Genomic DNA, 17,048 nt, shown 5'->3' on the forward strand with positions numbered 1-17,048 from the left:
ACATCTGAGAAACATGCACATCAGGTGAGTCAGTGTAGAAATTTGGAGCTTCTTCTGAATTGGGCTGACATGGAATTCATCATCATACTCAGTAGCTTCTTAAGAATCTTGCTGGGAACCTGATTTTGGGGCTGCCACAGATTATTCCTTTAAGCCCTGGATATACAGTACATTACCAATGAATATTAAATTATACCTGCTCACTGTTTTTAATTTTTTTAAAAAATGGATGTAAGTGAGGCATTCAGGTAAATAAAAATTAGACTGAAGGAAGTGCCAATGAAAATGTCCACAAACAATATATTATATATTAAATAACAGTGTACTAAATAAAAATGTTGACTAAATAGATTCCGTTTTTTAGCAGATCACCAACAATTAAAATTCTCAGGAGAAAAATTACAAGTTATGGGGATACAGTGTAATTGTTAAACATGGTAATTTGGATGTGCTTCATTTCATTTGAGTTTTAATGTTTACATTTACTTAAATTTCATTTTGTGAAAGCTTTGGGATTTAGCAAATAATGTAATATTCTTTACAGTTTTTCAAATGTTCTTTCGGGACATTTCTTCGAACAATACCTGGTATCCAAGGCTTGGAGTAAGAATAATCTTAAATTAAAAGGCATCCCATGCATAGAATCATATGCAAATCCCCACTTTACTTTCCAGGCTTTCAAAGAGAAGGTAGCATTTGATTCATACTGCATCAAGTTTTCCAATAAAGAAAAACTGTATTTTAGAAAGTCACAATTAAGCAAGATTAACTTTCATCACACCCCAGAGTTTTCAAACCAGAACTCACTCACTCTCTCTCTCTCTCTCTCTCTCTCTCGCTCTCGCTCTCGCTCTCGCTCTCGCTCTCGCTCTCGCTCTCTCTTGGAATAGGTATCTTTTCAATTAACACAACAAAGTTTGGATATTATTGCCCTGAAGGGAAAAATTAATGGGGGGAAATTAATAGTATGCTATGGCAGTGGCTACCATGTAAGGATTGCTTATCCTCAAAAAGGCTGCCATGATGTTACAACATTAAAAATTTACCAAAAGGCATACTAGTGAGACTATGTCCTAGCTTGACCGAGCACTCAGATGAAGCTAGCTAATGACTGGTAGTGTATTCACATATACATATATTCAGAAAATAGCATTCTTACCTGACCAAAAATATAAAGTAGGCCAATAGTCCCTCCAACCTGACCTCCAAGGACAGTGGAAATCATTGAATAGACTCCTCCATTTCCAATGCTACATCGTTCGCAAACTCCAATGCCAGACAAGACGGTTACTAAGGCGACCATGATGACAAAGGACACCAAAAACATGCCCATTATAATTCCAGTGTTTCCCTGAAATGGAAGTGGAGGGTTGAAGCAAAAAAAGAATATGATGTATAAATTAATAACTACAGAACACTAGGAGCAAACCATTGGGAGAAGATGGCTGATATATAATCCATAAGTGAACTCACTGAAGTTACTTCAAACAGAAAGACTACTGTTTGTTATCAATGAATTAATACCCAAGATTAGCTTGCGCACTGATCCCATACCACTTCTCCCTGTACTGAATTGTACTTTCATAATGAATCAGGATATCCAAAGTGGCAGGGATTCTTTTAAGACTAATTGAAAAACATGTCCTTTGCCGCAACTATCCATAAAAATTAGCTTTCTTGAGCAAAGGAAGAAAGGTTAAGCATGAAGGGTTTCTAACATGCAACATTTAATTTTCCTGAAAACCATTCTCATGAACAAAACATATGCCTAGTTTTTCAGAAATAATCAGGTACGACAAGACTCTCCCTGCATGTACATTTTTTCACAGGCATCTACTTATAAAATTCGGCACGGCAGAGATAGAGTTCTACATCGTGATCTTCCTGTGTTCTTATATTTCCACATTTGTATCCTCAGAGGGACTTCCAAGTATTGCCAGCATGTAGATGTAAATAACAAAGTGATCTTTTAAACTTTTCCTCTGAGCTTTAGAGATCCTTATTGTGAACAAATCCGAGCCTTTTGCTTCCTTTAGCTCTTCTTCAAAGCACTCTCTGTGTTGCTCTTATCCAGCAGGCGTGGTGTTCCTTCCTGTAGCAGCTCTCCAGAAGGGGAAGTGATTTTAAGCTTTTTGGCTAATTGTTGCTTTGTGCAGTGTATATTAGGCTATACTTATACCATCAACATATTTAAGTAGCACTCTAGGTTCATTGCCCATTTGAAATATATATCTAGTACACATAAATTAAAAAAAAAACATGATGCAAGCTGCAACAATGCATTCCTTTTCAAAAATAGCCCTTTAGGGAGGGAGTATAAAAGGACTAGATACCAGCAGATGTGAACATGCTGAGTCCTGGCTCCAGTTCTCCTTGATCTTCTACAGCTGTCATCGAACACAGCAGGGCAAGAAATTTAAATAGAATTTCATGAATGCAGCTGCATTCTGGGTAGATATTGGTTGGCAAAAAAGATACAGAAAAATAAGATGGGATTCAGCAACAGAATAAGTAATAACGTTGAGTGGAGGCTTATCAGAAAATCAGAAAAATGACTTTTATAATGAAAGAATATAATTGGGCCCATGCATTTGCTAAGTGATGGTTGCTTAACAATGGATCATGGGAAAAACCACAATTAGTTGGATTTAGAAAACACAGAAGCCATAGGTAGAAAAAATAGTAAAACCATCCAAGCTGGAAATATTTCAATTAAGGATGAGTCTACGCCATCTCAGCTTCTGCCACTTGCAGTGAAAAATGTGTGATCTTTTCATAGAGTCCAATGTATAAACTCACGTGTTCTTGGAAATAGGAATCTTATATGAGTTTATCTATTTCTTTAAATTTATTTTGCATAGCAGCCAATTATTAGTAGAATTTTGGAAATTCAATTTCCACCATCAACAACAGTGCTCTATTAACACAAACCCTACCTATCAAACCAGGGGTGAAATTTGACCGTATCAGACCAGTTGAGACGAACCAGTAGGGATGATTTGAATCAGTTCGCCAAACTGGTAAAAATCACCCCTGATTGGCCCCGCCCATGCCTGTCTGATCACCCACTCTGTCGACCAGTCGCCGCTCACCTCTTCCAGCCACTCGCTCAGCCCTTCCAGCCGCTTGACCCACCCACCCAATCCGAACGTTTCTCCCTCCTTTCACAGCGGAGCTGCTGCAGCCTGTCCCTCTAAGGTACTTTGACCCCTGGGAGGGAGGAGGCCAGGGGGGACACATAAAGGGATCAGCAGCTCCGCTGTGAATAAAGGGAGAAAAGTTTGGCTTCTGTCTGCCACAGCATTCACTATGAGCCCTTCTTGCTCTCATACAAATATTTTTTCCTACTGGGTTCTGCGGGCATGGCTTGGGGAGGGGGGGTCATGTAACTGAGTGAGCATGGCCGTAAGTGACATTGAGTTAGCCATGCCCACTCAGTCACAGAAACCACCACCACCACCACCAAGCCATGCCCACATAACCGGTAGGGGAAAAAATTTGAATTTCACCCCTGTATCAAACTCATATGAATGTTTCAACTTTTGAATGTGACCCATGCGTCCCAATAATTCTGGCAACATATTTAATAAAATCAGGGGAAATGTTGCAAAAGAAAGATATTAGATTTTTATTTTTAAAAAAATGAATAGGATTACTGTTTTACAGCTGTTACCTGAGATGATACCAAATTCCTTAATGTTTGGGAGAATATATCACTATGGCAACATGTTTCACCTGAACAGTTATTTTTAATCAGCTTCATTACAACTAATTCAAGACACTTTATTGCTATTTTTACATTCATAGAAAAACAGAGAAGAAAACAAAATATTAACACAGCTCTAAAAACTCTATCATATTTTAATTGTGAGTGTTTAATTGTTGAGAGAAATGGACATTTCACTTTTATCTATAAAGTTTTGTAAATGAATATTGCAGCCACAATATTATGCAGCTTATTCTGAACTAGTTTTGAATTATTGCAGCAAGATTGATTTTTTTAAGAAAACCTGGTAAAGAACTAAAAGAAGGCTAGGGATGGACGTTGTAGCAAAGTCTGATGATTTTATAAGATGATGCAGACCAGGTGAGACAAACTGGGTTATTGAAAATACACTGTTTACTGACCTGGATACCATACCATACTCTGTTTACTGATCTTGGCAGTTGTTTGCTCTCCAATCATGTTTTGATTTAGTTTCTGAACTTTTGGTTACCAGACTAGGTAACATCAGCAGCAGGATTTTCTTGTTCTATTCTCCTTAACTTATAAATGTCTTGTGTACCAGTTTGGTCAGTTGGTCATGTGGCTGGTTGTTCGTTTGGAGCTATATTTAAATTCCTAGCAGCTGACCGGTTCTCTTGTTGGTTGGTTGTTCGAATGGTAGCATTAAGAATTATTTTCCGACACACCAGGCAAAAGCCATTTTGTTTCCCACAACTGTTATAGCTGTATCAGTGGTAGAAATATATTCTGCTGAAGTATCACCCTTGTTGCTACTAAATATTGAGAATTTAGCAAGTTGTTACTAACCAAACGAAGTCAACATTTGGTAATATCATGCATGGGGTGTTCAGGGACAATAGAGTTTTGCCATTTTCAATAGCTGAAATGCTGTTGTAGTTAAGTCAGGTTTTAACACAATGAGCACAATTCATTACATGGGAGATATATCAAAAGGGTATCTATTCCTTGCATCTTATTGACAAGCGGGATTGTTCCTCCACTTATTTCAACATATAAATCCTTGACATTCACATTATGTCACAGTATAGTCCAACCAAAGATTAAGTAAATGAAATAAAAGCCACGTAGAGCACAAATTATGTCTGGGATTCTTGTGGGGACGGGACACAATCCTATTTGCCTCCAGGGTATAACCTTGATGCTCACAGCACACTGATCTACAATTATCTAATTCTACAGGCAAAAGCAGTAAGAGAAAATGTTAATCACACAGCTCATTGCTTTAGCAGTCTTCTCCCCATTGCATTCTTAATTTGGTTGTAGGATGAGGTGTTTGTCAGTATTCTAATGATATATCTCTCCTCTTCATTATGCATTGGTTAACAAGCTGTTTAAAAAGCTAACAATAACTGCAGATGGAGCAGCTGGTAATAGTTCTGCAGAGCAATATGCATTTGATGCTTTTTTAAAAAAAAAAAGTCTGAGAAAAACCCTTTACTTGAAAAGACACCCCTTGTTCTGGAATTTGCTTTTTTATTTTTTTTTAAGGGAAGCAATTTTTATAGAAGTACTCCTCCCCTTTCACGACCACAATTAACTTCAGAATTTCCACCCCCCCCCCCCAAGCCAGGGGGCGCACAATTTTATGATATTTTTTTGGGCTGTGTTTTTTTTAAGTGAATCACTGCAGTTGTTAAGCAAATCATGTGGTCATTAAGCAAATATGGCTATTCCCATTGGCTTCGCTTGTTAGAAGCCAGTTAGGAAGGTTGCAAATGGTGATCATGTAACCATGGGTTGCTGCAACCAGCATAAATGCATACCAATTTCCAAGCATCTGAATTTTAATCACGTGATTATGGGGTTACTGCAACAGTTATAAGTGCAAGAACTGCTTGCTTTCAGTGTTTTGTAATGCTTGCTAATGAATGATGGTAAGTCAAGGACAAGTGCACGCAGTGTTTTTCAAAGATCAGCAAAAATGAAACCGCACAGCGCAAGAACCACTATGAATTATTGCTTAATCCCATATACTTACAACCAGCCAGCCTGTCCGTAGAAAGAGAACTACTCCAAAGATGTTAATCATACAGGAAGTAAAGACACCATCCCATGTTCCAAAAAGCACTGGTTCCCAAACAAAAAGTTGTATTTTCCACCAAGGTTTGTTAGGCGTCTGATAACTCTGAGGAGAAAAAAAAAAAAACCTTGCAAGTTACTTTTAGTTTATCAGCTTCCTAGTTGTGGCAGCAAAGAAGTAGAAAAATCCATACACGCCAAATACCTTGTACCAGAAATGCACATCAAAGCTTTTTATATCTAAGTTTGCACATAAGCTAGGACTTAATCATAGCTTATTGAACACCCAATAGTGACTGGAGATACACTAGGTCTACGCCAGGGGTGTCCAAACTTGAGAACTTTAAGACTTGTGGACTTCAACTCCCAGAATTCCCCAGCTGGCTGGGGAATTCTGGGAGTTGAAGTCCACAAGTCTTAAAGTTCCCAAGTTTGGACACTCCTGGTCTACGCAAAGCCTTTGAATAAGACATTTGCAATACATGGAATCACAGAGGAACATTCTCTTTTTGAAGCATTAAGCCGCTCTGGTTTTTACATGGTTTTCACATGTTTTGTGAAACAATTCATACAAATTTTATTTTTTTTAAACTTTTGGGATGTATGTTTTTTAATGTTGTATGCCGCCCTGAGTCCTTTTGGAGAAGGGCGGCCTATAAATCCAAACAAACGAACAAACAAACAAATGTTTTGCACAGCTTTCAGTCACAAAATATGTACTAGATGTAACCATTGTGCAGGTAGTCCTCAAGTTATGACCATATTGGAGCCTGCCCATCATGATAGCCATTTGTGATGGTTGTAAATAGGGTTGGTCAAAAACCAGGAGTAAATGCTACTGTTGGGACCAAACCATTATAAAATGCAGTAATGTCACTGTGGGATTCTACAAACAGCTACAATATAGCCTGGTTGCCAAAAACACTGAACTGTGGTCACGTGACCATGGGTGGAGGACAACCATTGGAAGTACCCCCAAGTAGGCCCTTCTTAACTTCAATTACTGAGCAACCAATCAGAAGTCAAGGGCTGTCTGCTGTTTAGTACCACCTTTACTTTACTTTACTTTATTTCGTATTTCTAGACCGCCCCCTCTCCCAAAAGGGACTCGGGGCGGTGTACAGTCAGGCTAAAACACAAATGGGATGCATATCAATAAATACATAAATATATAAATACATAAATGGAGGAGGCTATATAGAACTGTACCATCAAGTAAAGCATTAAGAACAGTATGTAAAAACAACCCCTAGAAATACCCCATTACCCATGAAATTCCCAATTAAAATATCTGCCAGGAGGTAAGATAAAACTATGGGTGGGCCAGGCCGGCTAATCGAAACAGGTGAGTCTTTAGTTTTTGTCGGAAGGAGCGGAAGTCGGTGGTAGTTCTGATGTCGGGGGGGAGGTCATTCCAGAGGGTTGGGCCCATCACAGAGAAGGCTCTACTCCTAGGCGCCGCCCGTTGGCATTGCTTGGTGGACGGCACCCGGAGGAGTCCCTCCCTGTGAGAGCGAATTGGTCGCAGGGATGTGTGCGGTAGGATGCGATCCCGCAGGTAGCTAGGTCCTGTGCCATGGAGCGCTTTAAAGATGGTGATCAACACCTTGAAACGCACCCGAAAAACCACAGGCAGCCAGTGCAGCTCGCGCAGGAGAGGTGTTATGTGGGAGTACCTGGTACTCCCCGTGATGGCCCGCGCGGCTGCATTCTGAACTAGCTGTAGTCTTCGGGCGCATCCCAGGGGAAGCCCCATGTAGAGGGCATTGCATTGTGAATCCACTCTATTTCAAGAAAAATTCTGGATTAATGATATTGGAAGTTTCTATGGATGGTTATTGCACTGGAATTCTGTCACAAACACAAGCTGACCAAAAGGTCATCTTGCTCAGCATTTGCACTTGTCACACTACGAGTGAGCAGAATACTCTCTTGGCCTTAAACAAGGAAAATAAAATATTGCATAATTAATCCCTTGGGTGTGATTGATGACAACCTATTTTTTACAAATATCCTTACATTGATGATCTAATTATTTTGTAAAAAGCTAGAAATTAGTATGATACAATTTCATAGTGTATACAAAAAATTGATATGACATGATGTGAGAAAGTATTTATAGTTAGTCCTTGACTTAACAGCTAGTTGTTTAGCAAACAAAGTTACAACCCATTTGAAAAAGGGGACTTAGTGACTCATAGCTGAAGTGCTGACACAGTCAGAAAGTTGGCAACAGAAACACATTCATGGCTGTTTGCAGCATCCTGCAGTCACAATTGCATTTTGCAATGGTTTTGCCGAAAAAAACAGTTTTGCCAGTTCTGGTTGACAGCAAACCGAGTGCTCTTAGTGAACAATGGATTTGCACTTACGACTGTGATGTTCCCTCAACAACCATAGCGTTCACTTAACAACCATTGGAAAATCAAGCCAATCATGTGACCGACACATTTTATGCAAAAGACCATAAGCAGCAGGCTCTCTTATAGTCGTATGGCGAGGTCTAGCTGTAATCCATTATGCCCTTCGTCCTGCAAGGTCTCAGAAGGCAGAACTCGGTTGATAAATAAAAGATAAGCCTTCTTAACATACCTGTTTGGCTTCTTCAAGAAAAAGTTCTTGCACATGCCCATCACTTCTCATGCTGGTCCTGACTTGGGGCAGAAATGTTCTACTTTTCGCATTGGATGGTTCTGCCATGACAAAGACAAGCCACTGCAGGGAGCGTTCGAGGTCAACTATCATGCCCAGATGAATCCCTGTAGGAGTAAGATGTGCCCAGCAGATATTTCATGGCTTTATGGCAGCCAGGCCTGGCAGAAACACAGGTTAATGTCACCTCAACACATGTTGACACAACCAGGTTTCACTGAAGTGGAGGAATAAAACTGGAATAAAAATAGCATAATATAAATTGTTGGTGCTATATGATAGCCTGAAGAAGACATTAATATTAAGGCTTATGCACCCACAGTATCTGAATGCTAGATCTGGTTTTACTTCTCCCCGCTGCGCTGACTTACTTCCCTAATGCCTTGCAATGCACCAGCATGAAAAATAAATAGATCTTCAAGTCAAGCTTGATAGTCATTAAGCATTCTTGGCATCAGTGTGGGTTTGCTATATGCACTTTTTCCAGGATGTTTTTCAACTTCCCAGACTTGTCAATAGCTCTGAATTGCCTAAGGGAGACCAGGGAATTGATCTATGCAAAAATTAACCAGGTCTAGCCCAACTTAGCTTCCAACCCCACATAAAGTCAGCTAAGAGCTGCTACGTGTGGAGACACCCAAGAGTGTGTTAAAGAAAAACACTGCCCATCAGTTAGCAGATAAAAGGAATGTAAAATAGAACATTCTTAATTTTAGGAAAGCAGATAGACAGACTTTGTTAAGCATATAGTTGTAGTAGAACAGCAATGTTTTCATTTACTCTTTTTTTACACCTGGAAAAGGAGCTTATGATTTCCAGATATTAACTAGAACTGCCAGTATCCCTCTCCAGGCTATCTGGAGTTGATCCATTGCTCCACTTCAGGAACAATCTGCTCATCAACTTGAAGCTCAAATCTTGCCACCTTGCCTTCTCATTGGGGCAATATTTTTCCTTATCCTTTCTGTCTTATAGCTGCTTTCCTACATATTTCCCACTGAGTATATCTAGTGCACTAAACTGTGTTGGGTAACTGGGCTCACAAATCATATTGGCTGAGTTCAGGCTCTTCTCACATATTGTTAAAGGTATTCCTGCACTCTGTGCAAACTTCCCATGAAGCCAAATTGAAGCAGTTAAGGTTCATTGATTTTCCAGTGCTTATTCCCCTCCAGTGGAAAGAAAGAATCTTTGCCAGCCACCACCACCACCCTTGCTGTTTTTTCAGTGTTACTGTGGCTTCACACAGGGAAGAGAGCAGCAGGGAATGATGAACTTACAACATAAAGGAAAAAAATTATGCAAATCAGTAAGGAAAGTAAAATGTCAGGCTGCTTTTAAAAAGAATCCAACAGAAAGCTGCAAGTAGAAATTTTATTTTGCAAAAGCTTCACCGTTATTTTCCAACATTCATTTTGCATGGTGAAATGCTTCCAAGAAAAAGCAAAACGAAATTGAATATTTCTAGGCACGTCCATTGGAATGCTTTATGTTCCCAAGGGATTTGTAATGATGTGGCATTCAGAAAAAGAAGTCTAGTAACACATGAAGAGAAATGCATGTACAGAAAGCAGTTATTCTAGTATTCTGAAAAATATGAAAAACTGATACCAATTTTCAAAGGATGGCTGAGAAGCCCAAAGTGACCGATGCAACTAATTCTCCTTTAACATTCACTTTAATATCTGACTTCTTTCTCTCTTTCTCTCCCAACTGTTCCTAGCTGCCAGGGAACAGATAAGATAGTTATTAAAGGTGTAACATGATTGCTTGCCAAGGGCTTTTGATCCTGGAGCAAGAACTGTCTGTGAGGCAGAGTCTTCTGATGCCGAGCCTTTCTTTAACAGGATATGCACATGAAATCCATATGAATTTAGTCTGAAACAGGATTTTTTCAGAAAAATTAGCTGCCCAACTCCATATATTATGTAAAAATCCTATAAAACTCAGAGATGGTTCGCATACTAGATTAAGCTATACTGTGTGGTGGATTTTCTGTGTTTTGTAAACTACCCTGAATCACTTGTGTGAGATGGGTGGTTCTATAAAACATATAAATAAAGGAGTTATAGCTAATAATGGCTTACAAATAAGTTATAAATGGCTGGTTCTGCTATACTGAAACAGTAGGGATTACTGTGATATGCAGTGAGCCTTCCTCTGAAATAAGTGTGTATTCAACTGAATTTGACCGTGTTTACTTATTATCAATAAACTTTTGGAAATCTTTCAAAACATCTGTGGAGCTCTCATTGAACTGCTGATATTTTTACAAATGTTCTCTTTTCACAGAAGGTTCCTTTTTTCTCAGGACTTCATCAGACAATAGTTTTACACAGCTGTATTAAAACTTGTTTTCTGTTTTCAAACAGCTTCAATCTTGTATTATTTAGTTTATCTTTTATGTGGGTTCAGCCACCAATTTGGAAATGTTGCTGACATTTTTATTTGTAGGGGATTTTCCCCAATTTTATGTGCATGTATGTGTGTGTGTGTGTGTGATAATTTACCATTGCTGTCCCATTCATATATACAAATAAAAAAATACGCACATCTGCATTTAGCTTTATTATAATACTCCTCTAAAGTCCCAGAGCAAAACTACTAGCTGGTAAAGACCAGATTGCTCTGAACAACTGATGGAGTATGAGAGGCCAGACTTTCATTTTTGGCAGTCTCTTTTCATTTTCATCCTTAATAATTTTTTAAAGTTTGTTCCATAGCTTCTCTGTTTGTCTATCAAAGAGATTCAGGATGTCAAAGCAATTCCTGCGAATACAGCTTAAACATACCTCTCTCTTTTTCAAATAACTTGGTTTCTGATCCTCTCACCATCTTGCATCCCTCCTCCGAACTCACCCGTTTGTCACTGTCCCTTTTGAACTACAATGCACAGAACTGAACACAAGGGACTGATCAAGCCAAAGCACAGTGGCATAATTATTTCTTGTGATCTGAATTCTGTTTCTATTAATGCCTCCTAAAAAAGCAAGTGCATCACACTGGCGGTTCACGCCTACCATGTGATCTCCTAGAACACCCAGATTCTATTCATTGCTGTCAAACCAGATCTTCTCCCCCCCCCATCTGTACTTGTACCTTTATTTTTTTCTCATCACATCCAAGATTTTATATTTATCTGTGTTAAATTTAATCCTGTTTGCTTCAGCCCACTGTTCAAACCTGTCTAGAATTTTTGAAATCTTCTCCTTCTCTTCTAAAGCATCGGCCACTTCTAGTTTTATATCAGCTGCATATTTGGTAATCATTTACTCAACCGCTTCCACCAGGTTATTAATAAATCATTGAATAGCACAGAGCCCAGGGCTGAGTCCTGTTGCATTCAGCACAGTAGAACTTTCCAATGTCAAGCCATTTGTGACTATTTCTGGGTGCAATCATTCAGCCAATTATGAATCCGTTACAGTTCTATCATTGGCACCATATTCTACCATTTTATTAATGTCAAATGCTTTGATGGGATCAAGATATGCTTTGTCCACAGCACTTTCCCCAATCTAATAAAATAATATGTCAATCAGAAATGAAGATAAGGTTAACATGGCATGACTGTTTATGCAAAATCCTTGCAGTCGCTTGTTAATTGTTGCATTACTCTCCAAGCGCTGATAAAATGTGCTCTTTAAGACTCCATTCAAGGACCTGGTCCACAATGGACTTTATATTAATTTCTCTGTCCTATTTACAAAGTGGTAGCCTAGTGAGATTAGGTCTGTCTTGGTTTCTCTACTGTTTCTCTACTGCTTAAAAGCAAGCATAATCTTGATAGGCCACTTTATCTATATGGTCTATATAGTTATTAGATCTAATGTTTAAAGGTAAAGGTTCCCCTCGCACATATGTGCTAGCTGTTCCCGACTCTAGGGGGCAGTGCTCATTTCTATTTCAAAGCCGAAGAGTCAGCGCTGTCTGAAGATGTCTCTGTGGTCATGTGGCCGGCATAACTAAACTGCAAAGGCGCCTGGAATGCTGTTACCTTCCCACCAAAGGTGGTCCCTATTTTTCTACTTGCATTTTTACATGCTTTTGAACTGCTAGGTTGGCAGAAGCTGGGACAAGTAACGGGAGCTCACTCCGTTACACAGCACTAGGGATTCGAACCACTGAACTGCCAACTTTTCTGATTGACAAGCTCAGCGTCTTAGACACTAAGCTACCACGTCCATTATCTATTGTTTAGGCATGACCAAAAATACTATGCCTGTTTATTACCTGATGCTAGGAGTATCACCTGACCTGAAAGATGTATCTCTCTTCTGCTATCTAATGGTCTTAGGGATTTTTTGCACAGTCTGAATAGGATAGCTGTTTCAGATAGTCAGGTTGTCAATATTTAATTTATATTAAACAAGTAACTGGATCCAAAATTTGCAATTCTAGAAACATGTATTTTAGAGACTACTTGTGCAGTAAAAAGTTCAGGTAATATAAAAGCTGAATTAAATTAATTAATACAAAAACTGGTTAATCTCCAATGTGAAAATGGTTTCACATCCATATAGTGATAAAAGAGAATGGCCTTAGAAACAAGATACAATAATCGGTGGCTTTTCTGATTTGAGCTCCACGATGCCTTTGCAAAGCACGCCATAATAATAATGGGGGACTTTAACTACCTTGACATCAACTGGGAAACAAACTCTGAGCCTAGTAGAAGATCAAACAGATTCCTGACAAACCTAGCAGACAACTTTGTCTCCCAAAATACAGAGAAGGCAACGAGAGGATTAGCCATACTGAACTTATCGCTAACAAAATGATCAGTAACAGAAATAAAATTACAGAAGGGGTTGAAATTACAGAAACCTTGGGAGGGAGTGACCATGCGATATGGGAATTCAACTAATAATGCAAGCACAAGGGAATAGAAAGAAGTCAAACTTTAAGAACATCTGGAGAGATGATCCGCATAGGCAATACTAAGCCTGACAGATCAGTACTTGTACAGATCAGAGCTTGGGTTATAGAACCCAGTTATAGAACCTAGGGACCCTATCCAATAAAGTTGCCAAAATAATGAAGAAGTTAACATGGGTAAAAACAAAAATTCCTAAGTCTTATGTGTTGTATTTGCTTGTAGTATGTGATCATAGGCAAAAGCATTCACATAGATGAACGGTCACCTCTGTTAGAGATACAATGTGTGCACAAAAGGCAATCATGTTCTACTCACTACATTCACAATACACCCTCCCCCCAAAAAATTCTACAGATCTCTTAAATTCCCAGTTTACAGGGCTGCCTGCAGCCTTGTTCATTTTAAGGCACTTAAATAATAAAACCTGTAATAAAATCTTCCAGAGACATGGTTACTGCACCATTCAACTGCTTAGACTGCACTATTTCTTAACCTTGGCCACTTGAAGATGTGTGGACTTCAACTCCCAGAATCCCCCAAGCTAGCTGTGCTGTGCTGGCAAATTATGGGAGTTGAAGTCCACACATCTTCAAGCTGCCGAGATTGAGAAACACTGGCTTCCAGTGTAACAAAATACCGGCTAATTTTCGAAGTGGGCGTTTGAAGGGGAGACTTTTAAACTGCGGGCTGGGAAGAGGCGGGCGAGGGGTTCGCACGACCCGTCCTCATCCGCGCAGTCAACTTGCTCCCGCGCGCTGCAGACGCGGAGAGCATAGCCTTTCCAGTGTGAGGTGGAAGCCACTTTGGGAGGGCTTGGCTCCTACCGACCGTGACGAGGCAGCCTGCCAAGAAAGAGACCCAACCCACGCTACGACGTCGGCGGTGGTTTCCTGGATCCGGGAGCCACCTGTCCCGGTTGCCCAGCTTCCCTCCCCTCCAGTTTCAGACGGACCCATTCGGAACCTTTTCCGAAATGAGGTAAACCCGCCTCCCGCCCCTTCTGAAGCTTTGCATGAGTCTTTCCCGCTCTTGCCCCCTTTAGACCTTGGCTTCTCACCCACTTCAGATGGGCGCGAAAGGCGGCTTTCCCTTTGCTTGACCCGCTCCCACCTGCAATCGCGGCACCCGAACCATCCTAATCAGGGGTTCCCAGCGCTCACCTGTCTTCTGCGCCGGGTGCAGAAAAAACCGAGGCAGCCTCCTCGCGTCATTTGCTGGGCAGTCTGGATTGCCTCCCTCCTGGCTGCCACGTGGGTTGACCTGTGGGTGGCTCTTTATGGGGCAGGAAGGGCGATTTCCAGGATGTTTGCTCTTATTTTGGCCCTCCTCTTTCTTTCTTTCTTTCTTTCTTTCTTTCTTTCTTTCTTTCTTTCTTTCTTTCTTTCTTTCTTTCTTTCTTTCTTTCTTCTCTCTCTTTCACTTTCTGTCTTTCTCTCTCTCTCTCTCTCTTTCTTTCTTTCTTTCTTTCTTTCTTTCTTTCTTTCTTTCTTTCTTTCTTTCTTTCTTTCTTTCTTTCTGCTTCTCCCTCTCTTCTTTCCTTCTTTCCCAGGAGAAATATTCAAACCTCCTGGAGTTGCCGAGGAAAAGAAAGACTAGGGCTGACTTGATAGCAGTGTCCCACAAAGAGGAGGAGGAGGTCAAACTATTTTCCACAGCATCAGAAGGAAAGATGATAAACAATGGATGGAAGCTAACCAGAAGTGGTATTCAGCAGGTTCTGACCAGTTCTGGAGAACCGGTAGCAGAAATTTTGAGTAATTTGGAAAACCGTTAAATACCACCTCTGACTGCCCCCCCCCCCCCCAATCTATTCTCTGCCTCCTGAGTCCCAGCTGATCAGGAGAAAATGGGGATTTTGCAGTATCCTTTTCCTGCCACGCCCACCAAGCCATGCCATGCCCACCAAGCCATGCCCACAGAACCGATAGTAAAAAAAATGAATCCCACCACTGAAGCTAACCAATGAGAGGAGCAACCTAAAGTTAAGGAAAAATTTCCTAATGGTGAGAGCAATCAACCAATGGAATTGTTTGCTTTCAGAAGTTGTGGTTCATGGGCGGCTTTCAAAAAGAGATTGGACAATCATTTGTCTGAAATGGGGAGAGGGGGTTGGACTAGAAGATCTCCAAGACGCCTTCCATCTTGAATTTTGCTCCATTTTATGACCTTTCTTGCAGCAATTATTAAGTGAATCACTGCTTGTCAGAGATAATCACATGACCCTGGACAGTGCAACTGTCAGCCTCTGTTTCGCTATTTGCTTTCGGCTGCCATTGAAACGGGGAGGGGGGCCTGGTATTTGGGAGGGGAAGTTTAAGTACAGGAGAGATTGTAAAAAGGGAGTTTTGGTCTCACCATCTACTGCGCATGATGGAGACTAGTGCTTGGTGTTGGTCAAGGCCAACCTGATGATGCTCCTTGAAGATGAAACTCACATGACACCTAAGGGATTTGCAGATTGGACAGTGGGATGAGGATTGCCAGGGGTAGGGGGTTGGTCATGTATTGATATGTATGATTTCGCGCACTTTTGCCTCAGATCTTGCTTTGCTTAGCTGCTATCTTTTCATAACCAGTAAAAGTACTCTAAATTCTGCAAAATGGAGTTAAGTGGTTTCTTTCTTGGTTGCTGAGGGAGGTCGGCTTGACAGCAACTATCATGCCAGTTGCTAAGTGCCCAAATTTTGATCACATGTCCATGGTGATGCTGCAACACTCCTAACTGTGAAAAACAGCCATAAGTCACTTTTTTCAGTGCTGTTGTAACTTTGGTCACCAAATAAATGGTTGTAAGTTGAGCACTACCTGTATGTGCAAAAGGCCAATTTCAAACAGATACCCTTGAACACAGTTCTTTAGAATGTGTGATGCTTTTTATACTTAAGGAAGGAAGGAAGGAAAGAGAAAGAAAAAAATGAAAGTGAGACAAAATAAGAGCAAACATCCTGGAAATCTGCTTTAATTTGTTTTAAATAAATAAATCCTGTTATTAAACATTTTGTGGTAAATAATGTTCATTGATGTATTATTAATAACTGAGCAAGGGCACTGAATATTGAATATTTTCAAATCTGATTCTGTAATTTAGTTTTGTTTTCAAGGGTACATATGGGGATATTTACATAGTTCTGGCTGTGTATGGAAAGAAAGGAGACAAGGGAGGCCAAAGCAGATAAAATATGCCGTTATGTAGATTTCTTTTAGTAAATCACTTAATAGAAATTGGATTTTACATTTCAATTATAGGTAACCAAAAAAACACCGGAAAACCAACATAGAGAAAGGGATTGTTCTTTGACACTTTCTTGGCTATTGTGATAAACTTTTAAGAACTTTATTGATTAATTAATCAACTGATTCCTTTTTTGTTGCTGTGAACTAGCTGTGACTCTTGAAATTTCTGAATCCTGAAAAGATAGAGGCAAATTCACTATATTTTATTCTTAATTTTCACATTAATTTTTAGAATAGTTCATTTGTGGCACAGAAAAAGGAGAATTGGTAACTTGCCCTTAATGAATTTATCCAGACTGTTGCCAAATATTATCTGAAAGAGATATGGTTGGTCAAATATTTCCTAAAATAATATTTTCCAAATGCTGTTAATGAATACTTTGTTTTGCTATAATGAAGTAGAAAAACAGTGTTTTGCCATTATATTAGAAGCCTTTGGGACAAAATACATCTACCAGGCCATTAATAGTTCTTTTTTGTCTCTTTACAAAATATTAGCTATCTTGCTGAGGAAAT

The 17,048-nt window shown here is 39.8% G+C and overlaps 1 protein-coding gene across 2 annotated transcripts in view; it reads right to left on the reverse strand.

Annotated features, from left to right (window-relative positions):
• SLC12A8 (solute carrier family 12 member 8) overlaps window positions 1–14,467 on the reverse strand; it is a 75,206-nt gene extending 60,739 nt beyond the window's left edge. The window contains exons 1-4 of one of the 2 annotated variants that reach the window (XM_081936391.1): window positions 14,409–14,467; window positions 8,360–8,655; window positions 5,727–5,873; window positions 1,160–1,351 (exon numbers count right to left, since the gene is read on the reverse strand). In XM_081936391.1, coding sequence (XP_081792517.1) covers window positions 1,160–1,351; window positions 5,727–5,873; window positions 8,360–8,512 — 492 coding nt within the window. In that variant the 5' untranslated portion in view covers window positions 8,513–8,655; window positions 14,409–14,467. Of the gene's footprint in view, window positions 1–1,159; window positions 1,352–5,726; window positions 5,874–8,359; window positions 8,656–13,935; window positions 13,958–14,408 lie in introns of those variants that run through there. The other variant, XM_081936392.1, reaches the window with a different exon arrangement.
• Between the last annotated feature and the right edge of the window lie 2,581 nt (window positions 14,468–17,048).

The sequence above is a fragment of the Natrix helvetica genome (genome assembly GCF_964273705.1).
Source record: "Natrix helvetica genome assembly, chromosome: 1".
In the NCBI taxonomy this organism is placed as follows: Eukaryota; Metazoa; Chordata; class Lepidosauria; order Squamata; family Natricidae; genus Natrix; species Natrix helvetica.